This window comes from Molothrus aeneus, chromosome 9 (genome assembly GCF_037042795.1).
Source record: "Molothrus aeneus isolate 106 chromosome 9, BPBGC_Maene_1.0, whole genome shotgun sequence".
NCBI lineage: Eukaryota > Metazoa > Chordata > Aves > Passeriformes > Icteridae > Molothrus > Molothrus aeneus.
Window position 1 is genome coordinate 405,466 of NC_089654.1, and position 26,488 is coordinate 431,953.

General features: G+C 45.4%; 1 protein-coding gene across 1 annotated transcript; it reads right to left on the reverse strand.

Moving 5' to 3' along the window:
* Nucleotides 1–816: 816 nt before the first annotated feature.
* On the reverse strand, nt 817–26,173 carry TNNI3K (TNNI3 interacting kinase; the record flags this gene model as incomplete). The annotated part of the gene is made up of 24 exons (XM_066555967.1): nt 817–1,464; nt 1,558–1,637; nt 2,816–2,985; nt 3,206–3,265; nt 4,798–4,907; nt 5,753–5,885; nt 7,032–7,084; nt 7,243–7,295; nt 11,153–11,257; nt 11,597–11,791; nt 11,906–11,963; nt 12,049–12,141; nt 13,159–13,215; nt 13,593–13,679; nt 14,213–14,362; nt 14,949–15,043; nt 15,535–15,639; nt 15,728–15,872; nt 18,365–18,503; nt 18,805–18,903; nt 22,463–22,573; nt 23,032–23,129; nt 24,594–24,679; nt 26,004–26,173. Coding segments are annotated over 24 exons (2,523 nt in total), but the record flags the coding sequence as incomplete, so codon positions are not given.
* Between the last annotated feature and the right edge of the window lie 315 nt (nt 26,174–26,488).

The following is a 26,488-nucleotide window of genomic DNA, read 5'->3' on the forward strand; positions in this document are numbered from 1 at the left end:
GAGTCTGCTTCCTTGCTCCACTTTTGTTTTCCTAATCCAGTTTAGTTTCTGGTTTTCAGGCCCAGTCACTGAATGCAGAGTCACTGCCTGGGGAAGGGGAAAGGGGAAAAGAATGGGGAGATATTTGTAAGATACCGGCTGAAAAACAATCTGGGCTGGAACTGATGTTTCAGATATGACAATGGATCCTTTCTGCACCAATGGTGTTTCTGGCCAATGCAAAGATCAAGGAATGAGACCTTATCTCTATCCACCCTCTTTCATCAGCCTCTTCCCTGCCTGTGCTTCTGTAGCTCGGCCATGTGGAGCAGATCATCATCTGGCCAATTAGAGTCAGGTAGGCAATTTTCATCAGCATCCCAGATGCAGCTTCTCCCTTCTGCTCTGCCCCTCTTCCCTCACAGCATGCAAACTGCCAACCTTGCTTGTATTCCTAGAAAAAATACAACACATTTTCCTCCAGTTGTAGACAAATCTGGATGTTGTGTTGTTGTGGTTTGCTGGAGCTTTATAGTTCCTCTTGTTCAGCCCCTTCCATGGAAATCTCGTGAGTTCCTGGAGGTTGCAGACAGGGTCCAGCAGGGTCCTGGTGAGCCCCATCCCAGGCTTTTCTGTGTATTTGTTCTGACATTTCTACTGTCCCAGCAGCTGCTGGTGTAAATGGAACAGCACCTGAGACATGAGCCCAGTGGAACAGTGGTAACCACTGACTGGTACCAGGGCAGTGCTGGGAGAGCTGTGACAGAGCTGTAACAGCACCCTCCCATTCAACTTTTCAGCAAGTGAAACAGAACAAATGGAAAATGACCTCTAAGCTTCACTTACTGAAATCTTCCCCATTTTTATTGCTTCAGCACTATTGAAATAATGGCAGGTGTGCCATTGTCAGAGCCCACCATGCAGTCATAGCTCATGTCTGTCACACTGCTTGAGGCCTCTTTGCAGACCTGCTTCAGGGATGCTGATCCTTCTCTACAGGATGGCTGTAGAGAAACAACATCCTCAATAACATCACAGAACCCTGCCATCAATGGGAAATACTGATTCCTGCTCAGCCAGGAAGGCAGCTCCGCCTTGGCCACACAGACAGTATTACAGATAACTTTTGTTAATTTGAAAAAAGACCCCAGAAAATATCAGCGTGATTAACTCTGTAATTGCTTCTAGAGGAAGAGTTTGACTTCTGCTGCCCTGCCTCTCTTCTCTTTTTCAATGCCCTGTGGTCGGAGTTGCTGCTGCAGGGCGTGGGGTGGTCAGCTGAGGGAGATGCAAAAGCAGAATGCAGGACAGGGACATTTGTCATCAACACTAAAGCTGTTCAGTCCAGGGATGTCAGTGTGACACTCAGGGCTCCGTGGTGGTGCCAGGCTGGGGCAGGTGGACGCTCCATCCCTCAGCTGCTGTCCTCCAAGCTGCTGCTGCAGGAGTGGAACCTCATGGTGCTCAAGGGGTCCGACACGTAGCCTGCAGGAGCAGAGAGGGTCCCTGCAGCTGGCACAGAGTGCTCCCCAGCCCTGCCCCACAGTGCCAGCACAGCAGCACTCTGCAGCAGCTCACCGTTTTTGTCCACGGGTGGGTACTGGAAGGTCCTTCTCATGTCATCCAGAGACAGGCCCTGAGAAGGGGGCTGCCCAGTGCTGCAATTTAAACAGGTGTTGGTTCCATACCCACCCCATGCCCCGGGTGTTGGTTCCATACCCACCCCTGTGCCCAGGCAGCCCTGGGTGTTGGTTCCATTCCCACCCCATGTCCCGGTTGTTGGTTCCATACCCACCCCTGTGCCCAGGCAGCCCTGGGTGTTGGTTCCATACTCATCCCATGCCCAGGCAGCCTGGGTGTTGGGTCCATACCCACCCTATGTCCCGGGTGTTGGTTCCATACCCACCCCATGCCCCGGGTGTTGATTCCATACCCACCCCATGCCCAGGCAGCCCGGTTGTTGGTTCCATACCCACCCCATGCCCAGGCAGCCTGGTTGTTGGTTCCATACCCACCCCTGTGCCCAGGCAGCCCGGTTGTTGGTTCCATACCCACCCCTGTGCCCAAGCAGCCTGGGTGTTGGGTCCATACCCACCCCTGTGCCCAGGCGGCCTGGGTGTTGGTTCCATACCCACCCCATGTCCCGGTTGTTGGTTCCATACCCACCCCATGTCCCGGTTGTTGGTTCCATACCCACCCCATGCCCCGGTTGTTGGTTCCATACCCACCCCTGTGCCCAGGCAGCCTGGGTGTTGGTTCCATACCCACCCCATGTCCCGGGTGTTGGGTCCATACCCACCCCTGTGCCCAGGCAGCCCTGGGTGTTGGTTCCATACCCACCCCATGTCCTGGGTGTTGGGTCCATACCCACCCCTGTGCCCAGGCAGCCCGGGTGTTGGTTCCATACCCACCCCATGTCCCGGGTGTTGGTTCCATACCCACCCCATGTCCCGGTTGTTGGTTCCATACCCACCCCATGCCCCAGGTGTTGGTTCCATACCCACCCCATGTCCCGGGTGTTGGTTCCATACCCACCCCTGTGCCCAGGCAGCCTGGGTGTTGGTTCCATACCCACCCCTGTGCCCAGGCAGCCCGGTTGTTGGTTCCATACCCACCCCTGTGCCCAGGCAGCCTGGGTGTTGGGTCCATACCCACCCCTGTGCCCAGGCAGCCTGGGTGTTGGGTCCATACCCACCCCTATGCCCAGGCAGCCTGGGTGTTGGGTCCATACCCACCCCATGTCCCGGGTGTTGGGTCCATACCCACCCCATGCCCAGGCAGCCCGGGTGTTGGTTCCATTCCCACCCCATGTCCCGGGTGTTGGGTCCATACCCACCCCTGTGCCCAGGCGGCGCAGGCCCGCGCGTTCACGGCGTACTCCAGCTCGAAGCGAGTGCGCAGAGCGGCCACGTGGCTGCGGCCAGGGCCACCCCGGGCCACCAGGCAGTCCGAGGAGGATGAGGGAGACAGGGACCCGCTGCTGTTGCTGGAGGCTGGAGACATTAACTGGATTTAAAAAAAAAAAAAAAAAATAAAGGTACCATTATGGCATATTTACAAGTCCTTTCTCATCTCTCTCATAAGTCGCATCCCACTTTTCCCTGGACTTTTCCATCCGCTCCAAAGCCACTGCTGTCCTTGGCTGCTGCCACTGTCCCTGTGCCCACTTGCACTCCCACCTGCTTGCACACACACAGACCTCCCCTGCTGGCAGCCAGGTCCTTACCTCAATATTGCACAGACACTCCTCTAACTTTGTGACAACTTCTGAAAACTCTGGTCTCCCCTGTGAACACAGCAGGAAAACCAGAGCTGGGTTAAAAATGGAAAGGGACAGATCTGATGTGATTAGATTGACACACAGGGAAGGTATGAGCCACAGTCCCCATCATTTCCTCTCTCTGAATTTCATGGCATAGCTGTCAGTCTGTTTGGGAATCTGATGAAATCTGCAAGTTCAGTGCTGAGCTACAACATGAAGATGTGTGTGCATATGAACTTTAACTGCAATTCATCTCTCTTTCTGTAACAATTAGATTTGAGCTAATGATGACTAGGTCACAAAAGAAACTATCAATAAATTATTGGCTCTGCTCTTTAGGTTGACTTTCTCTTTGCCCATGAACAGGACTTCTGACACAGCAACAGCAGAGACGAGCAGTGGATGAGTTCCTGGCCAGCCTGCCTGTATGGCCATCCTCCTCCCTCCCTTGTCCATGAGAGTTGCACTTAATAAAACTAAATGTTTACTTCTTCACAGAGCTCAGCCCTAGGCCTTATGGCAAATTCTCTAGCTCTAATTAAAGCTCACAAATCCAATTAGCCAATGAAAAAGGCTTCTCAGGAGATGCTGCTAATCTTCTAATCACCAGTTTGCCTTTGGAAACAGCTGCTGTCAAAAGTTTCTGGGAAACAGATGTTCAGCTACCTGATAAATAGAAACAGGGACATGGCACATGGGAACTAGTTTTCAGCTGGGATGAGCCTTGAATGAAATGAAAGATAAATAAAAGGATACATTTTCTAACTTGGAGGCATTTCATGGCCATCCAGCAAAACCCCCACTCCCTTTTTTTCCTTTAAACTGAGCAGACCTTGTGGGGAATTTTACTTGTGAACACTCATTGAGCCCCAAAACTCACCAGTTTTCCATAACAAATGGTAGCAAAACACTTTTAGTAAAGCAAAATAGGGCCTAATAAAGAACAGTAGCAAAAAAACCCTTAATAAAGATAATTTTGACAAGTTTTTGCTCACATCTTGTGCAAAGCTCTGGCCATCCATGGGCTGATTGAGCCATCAATTGTTTTATAGCTCTGTCCTGAAGCTCTAAAGATGAAGTGACATTGGAGTCACACTGATGGGTAACAAACTGTTACTCTGGGACTCTGAAAAGATGGTTTCTCCTTATAGGGGCTGACTGGCTGTGGGAAGGGTGACAAGACACGGGGACTGTACCCATCTCAGTGCCTGCTTAAGTCAGCACTTTAATATGACACCTTATTAATGAATTTAAAATGAATGTGTGTTACATGCTGTCAATTAACCATTGCTTACAAAAATCTGAGAGCAGCAAGGAATTTTCTACTCATTCTGTAACAGCTCAAGTCATAATCAGCATTACGTGATTAATTAAGTTTTGTTGAAAGGCTAAATGTTAATTTACTTTCCTCCTCAATTCAGCAACTCTCCTGTATTTCCTGACACACCCCATTGCCTGCTTGGGGGCTTTCTGCAGTGACCCTTCCCACAGAAACTGTGATTTTGGGGGCATCAGCCAGAGCAAAATGCCATTTTCCCTCTGCTGGGGACACTCACCTCAGGACAGGCGTTCCAGCCCCTCATCAGCAAGGCAGAGATGGGCTTGGGGATGGAGTAGCCGATGGGGGGGCGGATGTGGTGATAAGCCATGTCTGCTGCTGCTGCCGCTGCACGGGACAGCCAGAGACACCCGTCAGCACCTGGGGTCAGCCCGGTCCCAGAACACCCCTGCCCACTGCTGAGACACAGCCCTACAGTCACAGCAACCCCAGGAACACCCCTGCCCACTGCTGAGACACAGCCCTACAGTCACAGCAACCCCAGGAACACCCCTGCCCACTGCTGAGACACAGCCCTACAGTCACAGCAACCCCAGGAACACCCCTGCCCACTGCTGAGACACCCAGCAGGTGTGGAAACCTACTGCTGAGCCATCCAACCAATGAATAAAGGCTGGATGGAGGCTGGAGGTTAAAGGAGGCTTTTTCCATCAGACCAAGAGCAGACTGAGATGCCCGTGCCATGGCCACAGGCCCACCTCTGGTCACAGGTCAGACAGCAGTGAGGGTCTCAGTGGCACAGGGGCTTAACCCTCCCTCCTTACCCATGCTGGCTCTGACCATGTCCTGCAGCACTCATGTCCCCTAACAGCTCTTGTCAGACATCCAGGGGTCAGAATCTCAGGAGTGCAAAGTGCAGCCCTGGAAATGTTGCTCTGCTGTTGTACATCCCCCTTTACCCCCAGTTTGTGGATGCTGTCTTGAGGCACACCAAGGAGATGTACCAGGGAATGGCTTTGCAATCCCAATATTCATGTGAGATACAGACACTCTGTAGTCAGAGTGTCTTATTGCTAGTCCTAGACCTAGACAGGATAGGTCTGTGCTCTTCACCAAATGCCATATCTCAGCACTTAATAGCGCACTTCAGTATGATATGGGTTAAAATTACACAGTGCAGCTACTTCTCGACTTCAGAGAAATTTAGAATATTAATTCATTGAGCATGTTACCTGGTTTCAGGTGAGCAAAGGGAATTTCCCCCGTTAACAGCTCCCAGAGGCACAGAGCGTAGCTGAAGACATCGGCTTTGATGGTGTACCTTGTGCACTGGGTGAACACCTCGGGGGCCATCCAGCGCAGGTTCTGCACACCAGGAAACAGCAATCACACATTAGCAGTGTTTGCCTCCCCACACAAGCACCTATTTCTGTGTTTGTAGGCTTGTTTTCCTTTGTTTCCTTATTTCCTGACTCCATCACTCCATAAAATGATTGGTAATCTGCCAGGAAAAACTTTCCCCTGGCTTGCAAGACTCAGTCAGTGTGTTACAGTGCATGATATGTACCTGCATTAGCTTGGTGCTGTCTCAGGTCCATAGAGCCAGGCTGAGCTGGCTTAAAAACATCACAGGAGGGTGAGAATAAAAACAGAACCCCAGGCTCAAGGTCTGGAGACCACATCATGTGGTCTGAGATATATGCACATATGCCATATAATGGGAATTAACCACTGCTCCAGCTGGCAGAAGTAAACACTGGCAATAGCTGCACTGGACTGGAGCCTGCTCTCTTGGGGTCTTGCTGCTCCCTGCAGACCCCCAGTTCTGAGGCTGCTTCACAAGCAATTCATCTCTCTCTGGAGTAATGGGTTCAGGGTGGATTTTTAGAGTCCTTGTGCTCCCTGCCCTCCACCCCCACAGTGAGTGCCACTACTGAGTGTTAAAGAGCTGCTCGCCAAGGCCTGGGGCAGCACCACCATCCTCTGGCACTGCCCTCTCCATTCCATCCCATCACCACATTAACAGCTGGGATGAACATTCCTGGCCTTGGAGTGACACACAGGACACATCTGGACTCACACCCATGAAGACAACAGCTGTCTTGTAAATCTGACTGTGAGCAACAGGCTGTTGTGAAGAAAAGAACTGTGAAATAAGGGAACCAGTGCTGAGCAGCTGTTAGAAAAAGGAACCACCTGCCAACAGCATGTGAGTAGGGAAGAGTGGATTAAAAATAACTCTTTAGTAAGGAATTGCAGCAACAGAACTCCAAAGACAGCCTTATAAAGCATTGTTTTCTGCTGCAGATGTTATATATTCCCTCATCTCTGTTATTGAAGACAGAGGAAAAAAATAAAACCAAGACAGAGAAACATTGAGAGAGATTTAATACTACACCTGTCCATCTATTCCAATAAAGGTATTTCCAATGTCTTCTTCTCCTAAACTGTGTTTGCCTGCATGTTTGATATTAATTATGTGGAACAAAACAAGAAACAAAAGAAACAAACCCCAGGTTGTTTTGTCATGTTGTCTTCATCCAGGGATTGCAGAAATCGAGATTCTGAAACAGAGCAAGAAAAAGAATTACTCTCAGGCCAATACACTTACTATACAAAAGTCCTACCTTAAGTGCAATTCCACAGGGCCCTCTCAGTAAGCACATGTTTAGTTTTAGAGAATTTGGGGTTAATTTATAAGTGTTTCATAAAAACTCCTTACCTCCAAAATCAGCAACTACTGCATGACCATCCTCATACAGGAGAATATTGTGACTAGGGAAAAAAAAAACATAGGTAATTGTTTGATAGCATCTTAAAGATGGTGAAAATGCTATATTTTTTGGGTCATAGCTAAACATTTGAGCTCAAATCACCTCATCAGATAGCTAAATGTCTATAGGTATGCCTCATATTTACTGTTAGAAAGTACACATTACCCCTGAGAGGACAAGCCAACCTTTGAGTGACTTGCATGCAACAAATCCAGAGAGACTTTTAGAAATCAGCAACAAAACCACGGGGTTTCAAATAAATGGAAACTTGGGGAAAGACCCACAAGCTGCTTTAGCTAGGTCACAAGTTTCCAGTACCTCTGGAGGTGAAGATTTCCCTGCCCCAGTCACTCAACCTTCATGGCACAGGGCTGTGGAAGGGCTGAGCAAACCACAACATAAGGAATGTGGACAAAACAGTGCTCTCAGGATATTTATCAAATGCTGACTGAGCCGAGAAAATTCAGAAGAGTGAAAAGTGTATGAAAAACAGAAACGAAAAAGTTGCAAGAGTTTACATGAGGAGGGAAAATGGAAGTAATATTGACGGTCTCAACAAAAAGTGGATACAAACAAAGAAGAACAGTCAAGGGAGGAACACAAATTTTACCAGATAACAGTCTTAGGACAGAAAAAAAACTTAAGCTCTCTCAAGCAGGACTCCCACAAATCACTGTCTTCAAGATTTCCACTTTCACCTAAACCCAACCCTTGGGATGATAAATTTAATCATAAAATTGTAACCATGACTCTCTTGATTTATTTTTGATCTGATTTTAGCTCTCACATGTACTTTCCATCAAAATATTGACATGATTTTAGTATGACAGGTGGAATTGTTTTGAGACCCACACCATATGCCAAATGAAAATATGAATCAAACACAGGACTGAACTAGAGAGACTCTTGAAGGCTGTGCCCCAGGGTGGGTGCAGGTACACAAGCCATACAAAGCTACAGACTTTGCTGTGGTCTTTGCTCAAATTTGGCCTCTGTCAGTAGGGAGAAAAATTATCACCATGTCTCAATGTGAATAAACTGCACTGAGCCCTAGCTTCAGCTTCAATTTATTCCAGGATCGTATAGACCTGAATAAATCCAACTTGACAAGTCAAGACATAATGAAGACCTAGGCTGACAGTTTTTGTGGAGAAGCAGAGAAATCAACTGAAATTCTCTTTCTCCTCATGGCATGCATCAGCCTTTCACAGAATCACAGAATCTTTGACACTGGAAAAGAAGTCTCCAAGACCTCCAAGATCACAGAGTCCAACCTGTGACCAATCCCCACCTTGTCCCCAGCCCAGAGCACTGAGTGCCATGTCCCATTGTTCCCTGGATGCCTCCAGGGATGGGAAATCCACTACTGCCCTGGGCAGCCTCTTCCAATGCCTGACCACCCTTTCAGTGATGAAATTCTCCCTGATGCCCAACTTGAACCTCCCCTGGCCCAGGATCTGAGCAACAGTGCTGAAATGCTCATCTTGGTGCTGAGTGCATTGATGGGCATATCTGAGAGCAGGAAGCAGGCTCTGGGAGGGCTTTGTCAGTCGGGCACCTCCAGGAAGCCTTACAGTTACGTGCTTTTCTTTTTTATAGTAAAAAATACACCCCACAGAAATAAGGCTTGGAAGGTACATCTTAAAAATGCTATTATTGCCTCAGTGGCACTTGAAAATTGAAAACCTCAGATGCAACAGGTAACTCTTAAGCTTGTGTTTTGAGAAATACAGCAAGAAAAATCCAAGCTGAACTGAGCTGGCAGAAGACTAATACCGAGTTCAGCAGAATCAGAAATTAATTGTCTTCTGTTAAGGTCACACAGGGATTGCAGTGGTGAGAGCAGGCATTGTTCTCTTCATGAAACCATGGAAGGAAGAAAACGAGATAAGAACGAGGAGTGTGCAATCATCCTGGCTTTGTGAAAGGACGCGGTGCTGGGTCTGCCAGGCACGGAGGCTTCTCTCCCATGGCAAGTGACAGGCTCAGCATGTCCCTTTCACAGAGATTCGGGCCATTAAAAGATCCTTCTGCCTTTAACATGCTGTGGGTGTAATGAAAAGCAATGGATATTTTAAGATTTCACAAGGGATATTTCAACAAAGAGGAGTCGCAGACTCCATCCTCATTACCAGCAGGCTGCCATCGTCTCTTTCATCTCCCTCACCAAGCAGCTCTCAGAAGTGTTCACAGATAGTTAGAGTCATCAAAAGCAGGTCAGTCGCTCAAAGGCTTCCTCCAGCCATGTTCAGCTGTTATGGCTTAAATTAAATGGATAATAAAATGGTCTCTCTTTTATTAAAGTGCTATTATCATCGTGGCTGCCATCCCTCACCATGGTGTAAGTGGAAATAAGTTGATGCATGTCACCATTTCTGATGGCTGTCAGAACTGAAAAGCAAAATAAAACTCCCAATTATTCTTCAAATGGAAGGATAACCCCTTTTCCAGGGTAGAGACACGAAAGATTGATTTTCTTCTCTATTCTGTCAAGCCATATTGCAGGTTTATTTAATGCATTATATGCAGTGCATTAGATTTCAGAATTCACAAAGGTGGTTATGAGTTATGCGAAAATTTAAGGTAAATAATATGAGGCTCCTGTGAAGCCACTGACAAAATGTAACACAGAATTTCACTCTTAGTCTTTCTCTTAAGCTGTTGCAAAGATTTTCATCTGGTAATTGTGCCTGTGGGTTGGCTGGGACTCATGCTGCAAACATGACTCCTGCTCTTGCACTAAACTTTCAGAAGTTGAGCTCTCTCAGCAGCACACATCAATGGCACCAACAACCCCAGAGCACATTATCTTCTGACCCTTACAAATATGATCTGTATGGCTGCTGTGGGGCTTTCTGGCTCTCTAGGAAGGTACTGGTTTGGGCTTTCTTTTGAGGAAATAATTATCTAAAATCCTTCAATGCAGAATTGTTCTCCTCAGAGCCACCAAGGCATGGGGCTGCACTGTGAGGTCTTAGCCTTGGCTGCCCTGGTCTGAGCCTTGGCTCCCCTAGAGCAGTTCCACAGGCTGCAGAGTCAGGCATGGGGCTCTTGGCTCGTGCCACTGCCTCGGGAACAAGGCTGTCCCTTGGAACAACACAGGTTTGTGGCCTGGAAGCACTGGGCAGGGATGCAGGTATGTGAAGGAGGCTCAAAGCACAGTGGAGATGCCATCCCAGGCTGCCTGTTGCTCTCAAGGGCTGACAGAGCTAAGGACCATGTTTTGGCTTTAGCAAAGGATCATTTTCACCTCCAATCTTGCAATCAGTGCAGCTCAGTATTTCATCCCCTGTTGCTGCAACACGCACAAGACTGTTCCCGTAGCTAGAACAGAAAGAACAGGCTTTTCCCTGCAGATACCGAGGCCTCAGTGCTCCCACTGGGACACCACCAAGGAGATGGATGAGTGCCCAGGCCCGTGCAAGATCCCAGCTCCCAGGGGGCAGCAATCAGAGCTGCTGTTAGCTGCAACAAACGAGCCAAGCAAACCGAGAAACACACCAACTCAGTGACTGGGGGAAATATTTACAGTAAAAGAGGCAAAGCAAAGGGACAGAGAGGAAGTGATGGGGGAATGTGACCAAGTGCCCTTTGACAGACGGTGTTAGGCTGAAATTCAGCACTGGAAAACAGAGATTCAGGAAAACAAAGAGATGCAGGAAAACACTGTCAGCGACTGCAGCCTTCCAGGACAACCACAGTTCAGCTCTTGTGACTTGTATGGGTTTGTATAAAACCCCTGAGATTATTTTCAACTGAGTGCTAATGAGACACTGGCGTTGCAGGAGACTGCACAGTGTCCCTGTGGCTTTGAGCCTTCATGTTGTCTAAATTTCTAGGTTAGAGACAGAAACTGACCTGTTCAGATCCCGATGTATGATGGGCTGTGTGAGATTGTGGAGGTACTCCATGCCTTTGGCCACATCTACAGCAATGATTAATTTAGACTGCAGATCAAGAATTCTGTATTTTGTAAAAAAAATAAAAGATTACTTGAAGTTAATAGGCAGTTGAAAATTATGCTGATCTGTAAATCGTGCAACAATTAAAAATATTTTACATACAAAATAATGCTACATAATCTATGTAAAGTAAATCTATATACTGTAAAATAATGACAACAACAAGTTTGTGAAGACTTATCAGTTTACTTTGTACACCCAGTAAACTGAACCAAAGCTCAACATTTTCTAGGGTATTCCTTTCTCTGTTGTCCTATGCTGAAATGAATATTTACATCAGCTTAGATTCCCTGCTCTTCCAAATTCTGTGAGCAGGCCGGCTGGTGGATGAGGGCAATACCTCTTCTGCTCGTGGAGCAGGGAGAAGAGTGATCCCCCCGAGATGTACTGGGTGACAATGGCAAACTGGCTGGGGTCATCCAGGCAGGCTCCCACGAACTGGATGACACAGGGGTGGTTCAGTCGGCAGAGGATGGAAACCTCGCGGCAGAACATGTCCACATCCGACTTGGAGCAGTAGGTGTTGGCTCGGTAGCTTAGCGTTGACATGAGAGGAGGCAGAAGGCAAAGGTATCATAAAATATGGGCTTTTGAAATGCTTCAAACTAGGTGATCCACCAAGCAGGATGGAGAAGCCTGACAAACTTACCGTTTGATTGCAACAATTTTATTTCTACATCGTCCCTTATAGACTTTTCCAAAAGACCCTAAAATAGTTTAAAATAAATAAGCTCAAATACGTTTGTTATGAACACCAAACATTTAAAGTGAGGGCCCTTTCACTTCTGGTACCTGAGCCGATGATCTCGTGGAACTCTATCTCAGAGAGCTGCAGGTGGAAATGTGATGGCAAACCAGCACGGAGGAGGAGGACATCAGCCTTTTCTGCAAGAGGAACACCCATCCTGTGTGTAAAACATGGCCAGGGGGAGGACCAAGCATAAAAGCACTGACATTCAGAACTCTTGCACTGGGAAAGCTGATTTTTCCCTGTGAATTGACTGCTAATCCTGCTCCCTGCTGCAGCAAAGCCCAGTGACAGCCACACCCTTGCAATGCCACAGGCAGCCTTGGGCACTCCTGGCTTTAGCACCTGCCAGCCATGAGCACTGTCCCATATTCCCAAACTCTACCTGTACCACGGGATGGCAGTGCAGAATTCCTTACATGGAGAATTCATCCCTTCTTTCTGTGTAGCCAGTGCCCATTGCTGCTGCTGGGGATGCTATTCCAGAGCTGACTGGCTCTTGGTGACATGTGGAATCTAAACTTTGCAAGTGAATTTAGTTGTCAAATGTCTTTATCTTGTTGATCTTTTTAGTTTATTATTATAAAGTTTATCAGAATATTTCTAAACAGAGCATTTTGATGCTGCCATGTGAAGGATGTAAGGATTTGATTATATTCAGAGTGAACATTTAAAGTGGGAAATTGAAAGTACCACAAAAAAAAAAAAAAGAGGAAATATCTTAAAATATCTTAAAATAGTTATCTGAATGTTTCAGCTGTATTTCATTCAGAGCAACACAAATTATTTTTGGGCAGAAATTTTCTTATAAGGATAATTCAGGTATTCTGTGGTGTGATTTAAATGATACTTTGCATTCATGGAGAAATGGGTATTTCATTAGTGCTATTTCACATCACAGCCTTTCCTCAAAGAAATAAAAAGAAATATATATTTTTTTTTAATTAATGAAAACAGGGCAAATACAGGAATTGTCATTATACTGAGTAACAAAGCTAAGTATGTTGTTTCCTAAAATTATCCCAGGGAAATGGAACAATGTACCATAAAAAGTCCAGGAATAATGAATCCTGTGTAGGATGCTCAGGCTGACAAACACATTGGATCAAAGGACCACAAAAGTCCACATTTTCCCACTCTGCCATTGCAAATACCTTTTGTCATGCTTTTAATCTTTCCTAGGGGGGATGGCACTGACACGTAGGAACCGTCTGAAATAAAGAACAGAGTGAAATTATGGAGCTCAACGACAACATAAGTGATGGTGCTGATAAATTAATGAGTCAATGATGCCAGAAAGAATTAATAATAAAGGGTGAGAATTCAGATAAACACACCAACACATCTGATGGGGCTGGGATACAGTTCATTTTCCTCACTGCACCAGGCACAGCAGACTGGGGTGCTGTATGGCTGCAGCCTTGAAAGGAATCTGAGTATGGCCAGAAAATGCTGAGTCTCATGACTGTGATTTTATTTGTGCTGGACAGGACTGACCCAAAGCTCTCTGACATGGGTGGAGCACTTCCAGAGATTTCAGAAGTCTTTGGATCAGGCCCTTTGAATAAAATGATTGCTCAGCCCATACCTCCTCCAGGCTGGGAGTATTCATTGCAGGGGGATTCATCCTGAGGTCTCTTGTAATGCTTCAGGAGGGTCACAATTGCATCGTGACCTAGGAAGGAAAGAGAAATACAAGGATTTGCAGGTAACTCAAAAGACTTAAAAAAAATATTATTTTATACTAAATCAGGGTATTTTTTAAAAAAATGTAAAACATGACTATATAATATGCAAAGACATGGTGATGCTAATCTAAACCTACTGCAATTCTTAATTGTAGAAATATGGAAATTTCTGCCAGTAAAAACAAGCATGTTATTTTCTTGAGTCCACCTACTCCTAAAATGCAAGATATGGCAAAGGAAACCCTGCTGCAGAAATCCTGCAATGGAAATTGGCAATCTTCTTCAGTGAACTCGTCTTGAGTTTGTGCTGGATGAAATGAATGTTTAGCAGAGATCTGAGATGACGATTGAAGGGCTGGTGTTTATAACCCTTTGTGGCAGTGCCTGGGGAGCCGGTGCTGGGAGCTCTGTCTGCAGGCATTGGCAGGTTGTTTTTCAGTGTTATCCCCTTCCCTTGCTGCCCTCTCCTTCCTGCACAGCTTCTGTGGGTTTTGTAGCAGAAACTGGAAAATTGAAATACCTTTCTCATAAGCCCACATCAAACAGGTCTGCTCATCCTTTTCTCCACTGGACCTGCTGGGATCACAAGCTACAAGATTCATATCAGCTCCGTTATCCAGCAAGAACTGCACAAGGCGAATGTGGCCATGGTAGCAAGCACAGTGCAATCCTGCAACATCAGAGAAGTGTGGGGAGCACAGCTGTCAGAACACAGCAATGGGACTGCAGCAACAACTGTAAAGTGCAAATTGATCTCCTCGATAAATAAATATGTTGTCAAAAAATACCCGAGGCGAGAGGTGAAAATTAAACATTAAGGTTGCAAGAACCAATCTACTGCCTCTGCACAATGTGCCACCACTTTGTCACCTGCAAACCACATTTAATGACTCTGTATGTGAGAAAAAGCAAGTGGAAACACAGGCAGCTCTGTGTAGTGGGGACAGGAATGTGTGCAGCCCTTCAGACACTACATTCCAGAAGCCTATCTCTTTGCAGAATAATTGTAACACTACTTAGAAGCCTTAATATGGGAGGAACAGTTTACTCCAGGTTTTGTTACTCATATACACCCTAATGAGCCTGATACATCCTCACTGAAGTCTTATCACTCCCATGCCTCCAGTAAAAATATTTCAAGAAAGCTGTGCTCTGTCTGAAAGGTACTCGGGTGCTGGAAATCCTGGTGGTCCATGGCTTCCCAATATTTTGGTGCTGGTATATACCCTCATACACAGTAAGTATGGAGATGTTACCTGTGTGCCCATCTCTCCCCTGATGATTGATGCTTACAACATTCTGGTCAAGAAGAAACTTGACAAGTTCTATGTTCTTTCCATAGGTGCAAGCACTGCAGAAGTAAAGGGAGTGGTGAGTGCCATAGTCCATAAAAGAAGTACTTTGGGTAGCCAAAAAAGAATTACAAAGAGATAAAAATGAAATAATAAAGGATCATTAAAAATGTCAAATGCATGATTAATCCACCAGAGCATATTCATTTTTATTGTTTCAGAAACATTCTAATTATTGCTGAATCACCTAATTTTGCACAGTTGTGCAAACAGTCTGTTTGGACTGGACAAGGAGAGGAACCACTGTCCAATCAGTTGTTGGTGAATCTGATTTTCACTGCCTGGTTGTGCCTCTTGCTTCATGCCCTGTCATGTATCTCATGACACAAACTCACCCTCCCTGTGTAGCTCTCAGCTCGCTCTGTCCCTCACCTGGGTGCTGGGGAGACATTTGTGATTCTGGGTGTTGTGAGACATTGGTAATTTTGGGTGTTGTGCTGCACGCATGTGTAAGTGGAGCTCCACTGACATTGGCATTTGAACACCTCACCTGTGGAAAGCTGTTTCACTGAATATGTTTTCTTTAGTGAGACTTTCTGTTCCTGAGAGCTGAATTATTTCCTTGACAACTTCAAACTTCCCATTGTAACAGGCACTGAAGAGGAAGCCAGTACAGAGGAGTTAGCAAAGCCAGCCTTCCCAAGAGCCCCAAACCTGTCCAGCAGCTGCTCCAGGGCACTCACAGGTGTAGAGGTGTGTCTCCATAGATGTTCACCACGTGGGGCTGCACCTCGAAGCTGCTCTGCAGTAAAAACTTCACAATATCGTGGTGCCCGAATCGAGAGCAGAAGTGCAGAGGCACATGATCTTCATTGTCCTGAGCATTCACTGCCAGTTCACCCAGAAAAAGACCACAGAAAGGATTTTATCCTTAACACTGTGTGTCTGGGGTTGTTTGGGATATTTAGTAGAATTTTATGTGTTGTGTCTATGCATTTTGAAACCTCCTGGAACAATATTTGTCGATGTATTTGTTCAAAATTGAAATTTCCGTGATCTTTTGGATATCAAACCCATATTGCTCTGTGCCACCTGCAGTGCACTTTCAAGGTGATTTTCTGAACTTGGGGCATGACTGCTTTCTTCCAGCTGCAAACATATTGAGTCTTTTGACAAAGCTTTCCATGAAGGAATCATGAGTTATAAATGACCTTTAGAAAGAGCAATTTTGAAGCAAAAGTAAGATAATAACAACATCAACAGAACTGGGAACATCCAGGCAGCACAGAACTGCTGGCACCTACCAGTCGTAGCAAAAGGGCAGTTGCACAGAGTGTCCCTGGGGGATCCTTGATCTGCAGAGGGGAATGTTGGAGCTGCCAGCTGTCATGGAGCTCCCCATGCCAGGGAGCCTTCTGCCCGCTTATGGGACGGGCAATCGCTGTGGGTTTGGGCTCACATTGCGGATAAAAGAAACAGTTCAAGTTTGTGACCCCAATTACTGGTCTGCACTGAACAGTGCCAAATTTATTCAGGTTCTTTCCCCAGTTCCTTTCATTCCTGGGCACTAAAGACTTTTCCTCTGCTGCTGCATTTACAGAAAGTTTCAAAGTGTGCTACTTTAAGAGCAAAAGGCTTCCCGCTTCCAGTCTCCCTTTTCTTTTTTTTCTGTGCTGAAGATTTTGAGTTTAAAGAAAGGGACCTGAAATGGTGCCCCAGATTCTTTCCTTTTGGAATAAACTCTCTAACAGAGGGCAAACCTCCCACTGCCTTGTCATGATGAGAGAACGTCTCTTTTTCCCCCCCTTTATTATAATTATTTCAGCCCAGTGCATACACATTGAGGCTGAAACACCCTGAGCTCACTTCTGAAAACAGCACGCACAGACCCGACTGCACTGCTTCCCTCCATGCTGTTTTATTGCAGGAGGAGGATGTGTGATTGCAGGCAGGACTCACAGAGAACATGGTAAATTGATGTATTAACGAGCAGTACGTTTCCAAGCAATGTACTAATACTTCCCAAAAAACATTTCTGTCTCTTACTCTGAGGATAAGAAATTAATTTTTAAATAATTTGGAATTTGCTCAGTATTTCACAGAATCGTAGAATTAGCCTGGGTTAGAAGGGACCCTGATCTTTCAGGTCCCTCCCTGTGGGCAGGGCCACCTCCCACTGTCCCAGGTACTCCAGCCCCAGTGTCCAGCCTGGCCTTGGCACTGCCAGGGATCCAGGGGCAGCCACAGCTGCTCTGGGCACCCTGTGCTAGGGTCTCCCCACCCTCACAAGTAAAAATTTTTTCCTGGTGTTTAATCTAAGCCTTCCCTCTGCCAGTGTGAAGCCATTCCCTTTGTCCTGGCACTCCAGGCCCTTGTGAATAGTCTCTCTCCATATTTCTTTAATGCTCCCTTCCGGTACAGGTAAGAATCTCTGCATTGATAATCACAACATGCCAAAAATGTGACCTATAAGTTATAACATTTGTATGCCTTTGTGGGGTGTGTCCCCAGCGTGCAGGGGCACACCTGTCACACAGGTGTCACAGCAGTGGAGGAGAAAGGCTGGAGAGTGGCACATTTTGTGCCTTCAGTGTTACTGAAGCAGCAAAAGGAGAGGGAAGGGAGCAAGAACAAGAACCCAGCAGAACCACCAGCTGCACACTGACATTAGCCATGGGAGAAAATGTTTTAAATATTTCTTTACATATTAAATATTTTAAATATTATATTAATGCAGAATATAAGCAATGAAGTGCAATGTCCCAGCCCGAGTGGCATCAGTGTGAGGCCACCTGGACTAAGAACTGACCCAACGCCCAAAGTGTGCTGAGAGACTTTTGGCCAGCCCATCAAGTCTTCACACAGGCACTTTCTCAGGCAGGAAATGGCCCACAGCAAAGAGTGGGAAGCTTGTGGAGCATCATAAATTATGTGCTAAAAAATCCCCTTTTCTGTGGAATTTTGACTTCCACATGAATTATTTTAAATTACTTGCTGCATAATTTTGACTTAAAATCCTTCTCCTGTACCTTGTTCACTAGTTCTCTGTGCATTTGAGTCGCTTTGACTACAGATCCCCACCACATGGCCACATGTACCCTGCCTGAATCAATGTCTAAATAATGAGCCACCTCTGTATTTAAATCTTAATTTTGTTTTTTGCCCCCTGTTTTTTACCTCTAACTTATTACTGAAAATAGAGTAAAGGTGAGATGACAAACCAGCATGCTTAACCAAGGAAAGCTTTCGAACTGCTGCTTTCTTGTTTCAGTTGTCCAAAGATGATACACAGACACACATACAAAGACTATGTGTTAGGAAGCTAAGACTCTGTCTAGAAAACACAGTCTTAAAGAGGACTTTTAAATATCTTTTCTTACCATCAGCTTTGCTTCCCTCTTCCATCAAAAGCTTTGTGATGTTGAGAAAGCCTTTGGCAGCAGCCAGGTGGAGAGGTCTGTCCCCAACTTCACCACTCGCATTCACATCGGCTCCAAACTTCAGTAACAGGTGGGTTACCTAAATAATTAATCAGGGTTGATTAAAATATCACATGAAAATAAAACCTTGAGAAAACCAGATACAATAGTGCATCGGGTAGTACTATACGTGAGCATCTCTGTAAAGTTAAAACAGGGAGAAGAGATTCAATGGGAAACTCATTTTCAACTTACATGTCTATAAAAATATTAAAATTCTCAAAAGCAAGCAAACATTAATTCTGAAGAACATTCTCTGTGGTGAATGGACGCCAGACCAACCAGCATAGCAGAGGAACAGCCCCAGAGTGCCCCAGGGCAGGGCTGGGTGCCCCCGTTACCTGCTCGTGGCCGTAGTAGGCAGCGATGTGCAGCGGCGTGAAGAACACGGCGTCCTGCACGTTCACATAGGCCCCGTGCTGCAGCAGGATGTCCACAGCCTGCAAGGAAACCAGCAGCACTGCCCACTACCAGCACCGTGGGGGTGTGTGCCATGTGCCCACGACAATACTCTGTGCACGCATTGCATGTGCTCAGCTGGCGAAACAGGACTTTGAGACCTCATGCCTCCAGTTTAAAGCGTGTCAAACAGCCCCAACAAACAGGTGATAAAGGTGCGGAGCATGTAAAAGTGATTAGCTTACAGTACTTGAACTGAACACTGAATGTCACTGATGCTTTATAAATGAGACTGAAAATCGGTGTGCCACTAAAAAAACTGATATATGAAGTAAGAGGCACAGAAATGGCTGTCTGGATATTCTCAGAACAACCTTTAATTTTCTTTTAGCCATTATGAACAAAGAGCTGTAAACATATCAGAGTTTTTAGAAGCGAAAATGTCACACAAAATGAAAGATCCTTTTAAATTTAAATGTGTGAAGGTAAATCCTCAAACATGGAAAGATTTCTTTGTATTTTCGAACATAAGAGCACTTTGTCTTCAATAAATAACCCTAAGTGCTTTCTTTCAAATTTCTACTTTTTTTGGTCCTTCAGGAGGCCCATGTTTTTTTGAAAGCTATGAACTCTGAGGAAATGCCTTGCTGCACAGCTGCCAAAATAGAAGCCTGAATGAAACCACTTTGGGTTCTACACTGAAGCCTGAGGGGGTTTTTCTGAAGCATGAGGGAGGCCTTGGGCACGCAGAGGGCTTGGGCTGGGGATTGCTTCAGAAGTTCTGCATATCAGTTTGATGGGTGCAAAGTCACGATGATGAAAGACACGGGACCACGAGTCAGGACAGGGTGAAGAGCTGGGGTTGAAGGGGTACCAAGGATGGGGCAGGGGCCAGTCCTGCACTGAGCTGCTGACACCAGTGCCTGCCCACAGAGAGCCCCTGGACGAGGGCAGCCGGTGCCAGCTGCCAACATGCACCTCTGCCACCTGCTCGCTCAGCTGAGACCCCCCAAATCACATAAAACATGCGACAACAAGGACAGCCAGTCCAACACATGCAACTCTCGAGTGCTCTGAGAACACAAACTCTTCCCAAGCAACATCAGTCTACAGGGATTGCTTCTTTACACAATTTCAATTATTCTTTTTTCATAAGAAGGCCTGAAGATATTTTCTGCATAAAGTCTGTGCCCTGACATATATAAATGTATCCATTTCCCATTAGTTTTAACCATTTTTCTATGGCATCAGCTATGATTTCCCCTGGAGGCAGCACTGCAGGGCCAGGTGTGATTATTGCCACGTGTGGGGGTTCTGCATCCTCCCTGGAATGCCCTCAGTGCTGCATCACTCTCACTGTGACCCCCTCACCCCCTTTACATACAGCCAGAATTTCCCTTGCCAAATGTCACTTGTGTTGACATCCTTTTGCTGCTGATTTCAAAAAAGCATTTGACTACATAACAAAAATCTGAAGAAAGATCCCCTGAGATCTTTCTGCTGGCTGTTCCACCAGCTCAGCAACAGGCACTCAGGGGATGGGTGGGAATATGCTCAGCTGCTAAATAAAGAACACACTCCATTATTTAGCTAACACAGCTGATTCCCTCCATCGTGTTTCCCATGTCTGGCCAGTTTTCAATATCTTGGTGAGCCAGAGGTGGGAACATAGAGCCAGCCAGCCAGGGATTTAATGGTTTGGTGGCTTTCAAATGATTAGTCTACTAAGACATTTTCCAGGAAACTACCATGAAAAAACCCTGAAGTTGTAGCTGTTGTCTCTGAAAAGAGATGTTTGGGCCTGTAGCTTTTACACTAATATGACTGAAATGTCTTTGGATTAGCCTGATTTTAATTTAGCCATGAAGTGTGAGGCTGTAACACATTCAGGGATGTGAATAACTCCAATTAATAACTCCATATTGTCCTCAAACTCTTTGGGAGCTGGAATTCAAAACTTAGATTCATCTAGAAGCTTTCAAGGTGGATCTTCAAGGTGAAAAAAGTGTGTTGAGTGATGTAGATCCATCCCTGATGATGAACATGAAACTAGATGGGTTTTGACACATTTTCCAGGCTGTAGCAATGGCAGCCGTGCCTGCTGCTTTGTGATCCCCTGATAAATAGAATTCTGTGCACTGTACTAAGCAAACTCCACTCAAGTGTAAATGATGAGAGGGGTACAGAGACAGGCTTGATAGTCTCTCAGACAAGATATCTTTCTAGGAAAGAAAAAAGGAGTCTTAGAAAGCACTGAAAGCTGTCATAGGCATCACAAGTAGGAGGCTATGCTGGAGGCATGTGCAAAGATAGAAATACTTCAGAAACTAAGTAGGGAAAAAAAAAAAAAAGATTTTCATCCTCAGGAGACTGACGGTGAGCGAAGGTGAAGCTTGTAACCAGGAGACGTTCCCAAGCTGCAGAGAAAGCAGCTGGGTGGGCTGGCCAAGGCAGCCAGCAGCATCCCAGTGGGGTTCACGCCAGCACAGCCTGGAGAACAAGGGGAGCTAATGCTTCCTCTCTCCTTGTACAACCAAATGTTATTTCAAAACAATACTTTCAACAACTTGCACAATAGTCTTACTTTGCAATTTTTCTTAAAATTCTCTTACAAGAGGTTTATTCAGAAGTTTTTTGAACACTCAAGTCAATGATCTTCACTTCAAAGACAATTAATTAAGCCGCTCTGAAGGTTAGAAGGAGCCAACAAAAACCCCATGAGACAGACATAAGGACTCTGTCTTTTGGAAAATAACAAGGGGTAAAAACTCACCCTTATAAGGTGGTTTGAAAAAATTATTCCATGTTTCCATGAATATAAATGAAATTGTGGACAAAACAAGCTACTTTATCTGGCAGAGGAACTTCTAAGCTGACTGAAAAACTCACAGCTATGTAAAGAAGGAAAGCAAGAACTTGGACCATAAATCCTTGGTTCCCTGTGCAGCAGATGAACCAAATGAGTTTATATATATACAGAGTCCCACTCAATTTATGGAGATGCTTCTGATACTTGGAGAGCTGATCATTCCAAAGGAAGAAATAAGAAACTTTTCAATACTACTAACAGTTTATTTCTTATTGAGTTAATATTGTTGGGTTGTGAGCACCTTAAACTTGCCCATAACCTCAGCAGGAGCTCAGGACAAGGGAGCAACAGCATGTCTGCCTTTGGCATTTACAGCAAAAGGCCAAAATGTTTTGGAAATTGCTTGAAACCCCAGAGTGCTCAGAGAAGACCCCTTTGTACTGTCCACAGAGGAGACATTAAATACCTGTGAATGGGGCCATCCCAGAGTCAGGGCTCAGGTTAACAGCTCCACCATCATTCTGCACTGAACTATCAGAATCAAAGAATCATCAAGGTTGGAAAAGACCTCCAAAACCTATCAAGTCCAACCTTTGACCTGTGTCCTTTTGTGCATGTTTGTTCAGTGTAAAAATACATGCACAGATACGATTTTCCCAAAACGCAGAAAAAATTAAACAAAATCCGGCTGTACTTAACCAGTTCTGAATTTTGTTTTGCAAGACAGTAAACCAGAATGACCTGCCAGCAGCAGCTCTCACCTGAGTCCTGCACACGCAAGGGGGACATACCTTGCTGTGGCCGGCGATGGTGGCGACGTGCAGCGCTGTCAGCGCCCCGTACCCGACCTGCTGGATGTCGGCCCCGCCGTGCAGCAGCGCCGTCAGCAGCTCTGCGTTGTCCTGCGGGCCAGGATGGAACGCACGTCATTCCTGGGACAGGCTCTCACAGCTGCAGGGAGCAGCACCAGCCCCGGCTGTGATGGAGAGGAGCGGCCGCGGCCCCGGGGCTCCGAGCGCCACAGAGGCTGGGGCAGCTCTGCCCAGCACCAGGCCTCTCTCCTCTGCTATACTGAGGCCGGGCTGTTAAAAAAGTCTCTATCCTGATTTTATGGTCGCACTGGACAACTCCTCTGTCTCGAGTTGCTCTGGAAGTTGCACTGGAGTTGCACAGATGACACTGCAAAAGCACACGCTGATTCCTGTGCATGGGATCTTTATGGGGCCTTTTCCTATGCACCACAGATGTGAAACATACATTTTCACCAGAAACAATGACTAGAGAGCTCATCTAGACAGTTTAGACAAATCAGTTGCTCAGTTCTGATTTCCCATCATCAATTCTATTTAAAATAATTTACCTTATAGGCTGCCAAGTGCAGAGCTGTAAATCCATTTCTCGTTAGTCTGGATGGGCGCAGCCCTTTCAGCATGAGAGTTCTGATGTGGGATTTGTTGCCTTTAGAGAGAAAAGTGGAAAAAAGACAGTTACAGGAAAGAACATGCAGATGAGGCAAGAAGCTCCTGTGTGAGTTTGAAAGCAGAGAAATAGATATCTTGACTGCTGACCTGAGGCAAGTAATAAAATATATATTTTGAAACTTCAGAATGATGAGGTTGATGGAAATATCTCATTGGCTGGGACAATTGCAGGTCTGGCCACATACCAGCTCACTGTTTGTTTACACTTTAATGTGGATTTGGTAAGGGCACTGAGCTCCTAGAGAAGCAAACTCCTCCTTTAGCATGCAGAGCGTGCTGCAGAGAGCTCCATGAACCAGAAGGTGCTTCTGGAACCTCTGGTTCCTCAGTCACTGAGCTCCTTTGCCATCTCAGAACTGGAGCACTGCTCTCCCTACACAGGACATCCTCACAAGTACAGTCATTTTGGGCAGTGCTAATGTGGCTCCATTAATGTGGTCCAGGCCAGGAGCTTTGCTCTGACCTTTCTCACACACAGTGAATAAATACATAAATTCAATAAATTCATCTGCCTTTTGAATACTTGTGACAGTAGCCAAGGACAATGTCAGATCTAGTAGCTCTTTGCCCTTCTCTGAGTGCTCACAGAACTAATGGTAAGTGTGTGTTTTCCTAAACTTCCTCTCAGCTACCCCAACTGCACTGATGTTCCCATGTATTGATGCCATCTTTGGACAGGATCTTGCACTCAAAAATGACAAGTAAAGATCCATTCATTTTTCAGTAATGCAGGATCAGATTGTTCCTCATCGTGAACATCTAAGTAAGATTGATAAAATCATTTAGGTATGTCAGTACTTTGCGGAGCTGAAACCTCAGGGTAAAAGTCTCTGCCTCTCTCAGCCAATATCTGCTGAAAATTGTATAACAAGAGCAAAGCAAGTACATGAACTAATGACTTTTTTTTGTGGATAACAGAGCAGCTGTGTGGATCCAAGTGGAAAATCCCACCATTAGTATGTTTGTATGAGCATCCCAGAACACATCTCGCCCTCCTCCCTTGTGCATTCTGATGTGCTATCTGGAAAAGCCTTATCAGCTGATGTTTGTCACTAGAGCATTTCAGTTATTCTTCTTTTAATCAATGTGAAATGAAATACAGATATTTTCATTATGGTAGAAAAGCTGGTGGTGTAAGTAAGCACCACAAAGTGCTGCTACAACAAGGTCCCTGTCCTGGAGCCTGAGCCAGGACAGAAATGTGGAGGCAGAAATGCTCTGCGGTGGGTTTGGGTTGGTGAATCAGAAGCAATTTAGGATGAGCTGAGCACCTGCAGTGAATCCTGGCGCATCACGCACAGAGCCGTGGTCAGGCTGAGGGATCGGCTCTTTCTGGCTCCACGGAAGCCTCAGAGCCCTGCTGAGAGCTGCTGCTCCCCGAGAGCACAGAGCTCTGCCAGCCAGACCCGTGCTGGGGCAGGGTGCCCTGCTCCACACCTACCCCCGCACACGCAGCACAGGTGCAGCAGCGAGAGCCCGCTCTCCGTGCGGAAATTCAGGTTCACTTTGCAGAAGGCTTCGTCAGAGCTGAAAAAGGGATTTTACAGATGAGCACTTCTTTCATCTTTCTGCACAGCTTCTTGCATGTGGGAAACATTTAAAAGAGAAATCTCAATGTAATTTTTTTGAGACACGAGGCTGAATTTATCCCCAGTTTACAGTCTGTAAATCTAGAAATACTTCACTACTATCAGGTTGAGTGGTCCAGATTTATTGTTTTCTGAGAAATCTGGCTATGCAATCACAATGTATACATTCTAAATTTATCTAAATTAGGGGAAATAAGAGGAAAGACTCTTTAAAAATATAAACAATCATTAAAAACTCAGCATCTCTATTAATGCAATAATAAGTATGATGTATTTTTAAAATATGTGTATTGATTTTAAAATGGTGAGTAGGACATGCACATAGCAGGGGCCATCTTGCTAAATGAAAAGAATAACTAGGAAAAGCCCATCAAAAAGTGGGTTTATGCTCCACAGATGAAATCACAGAGACAGTGATCACTGTGCTTGCTTACAGGTTGTTAAATGAGTCAGTACTTGGACATTTTAGCTTTTGTCATTGAGCCTTGTGAGTTTCCTTCAGCACAGACTGATTTGTTAGTAATCCGTCAGACACTCTAATTAATTACCTGTGTTGAAAAACAAAACACACCCACAGCTAATATTGCTTTGGAGAATCTCAATTTTGGCCCGTCCATAGAAGTTTCCATTCAGTGTCACCCATGACCCTGAGTTTGCAGAACACTTGGATTTGTGTAACTATAAACCCATCCTGAGGGAGGAGCAACCATTACACGTATTTAACAAGGTTACAATAAAAAAAAAAAAAAATCAATACTTTTCTCAAGGCGTTTCCAGTCTGTGAGCTGGGAGCTTGCTGCGCTGGAGCTTTGCAGGTAATGAACAGGTCTGTGCTACTCAGCTGGGTGAGCCTGCGTGTGCTATCCTGAGAAAACCAGTCCCATCCTAACTTCGAATTCACTGCTTTTGTGCTTGCTCACAGTGGTACACTTTAGCAATATCCCTGGCTGCAGAAGCACATCAGCAAAACTGAAAAGTGCACAGCAAAATCAGACATTGTACTAGAGCTAATTATTTTACAAAAGTATATAGGTGTTTGTTGTAAAATATTGGCATTAATAATCAGCAGCCACTAATTTTGGTACTCTGCTGTGGGGCTCTGCCCAGCACTGTGATGATATACTCCCAAAAATAGACATAAGGAACATGCATTCCACACAGGAGAAACTCTGTCCATATAAAACACCTGAAACTGGAAATACTGTTTTATAACAAATAGTCATTTTAAATAAATCGATAAACAGATTCACATAATATTTTACCTGAAAACATGCCTTAACTCTGCCAGCTCCTTTTCCTTGATTTGCAGGTCGTCCTCCAAGCGCTCCGTGACTGTGGCATAGGATTCACTGACTTTCTTCTTCCATTCATCTACAACAAAAACTCCAAACTGATAAAACACTTCAAAGCACAAAAATAATGTCACAGTAACCAAAACACCGGATTTTTAAACATCCAATTGTACAGTTTCACATATATTTCTAATAAAGTTTAATATATGACAGCTATTTAATTGTTCCTGCTGCAGCCAATACAGAAACATATACAAGGATTTCAGAGACATTGCACATTGTTAGCTCTTTTTTCCTCAACAGACAAACAGCAGAAAAAGGTTAGAGATTTAAAGGTTTTTCTCTTAAAGTATGAGTTAAGTCAACATAGTATACAAGTTATTATGATCTTATATAATTGCCCAAATAAATTTAGTTTAGTAGTTTTCTTGGCTTTTTTGTCTTCTTTCACAGCC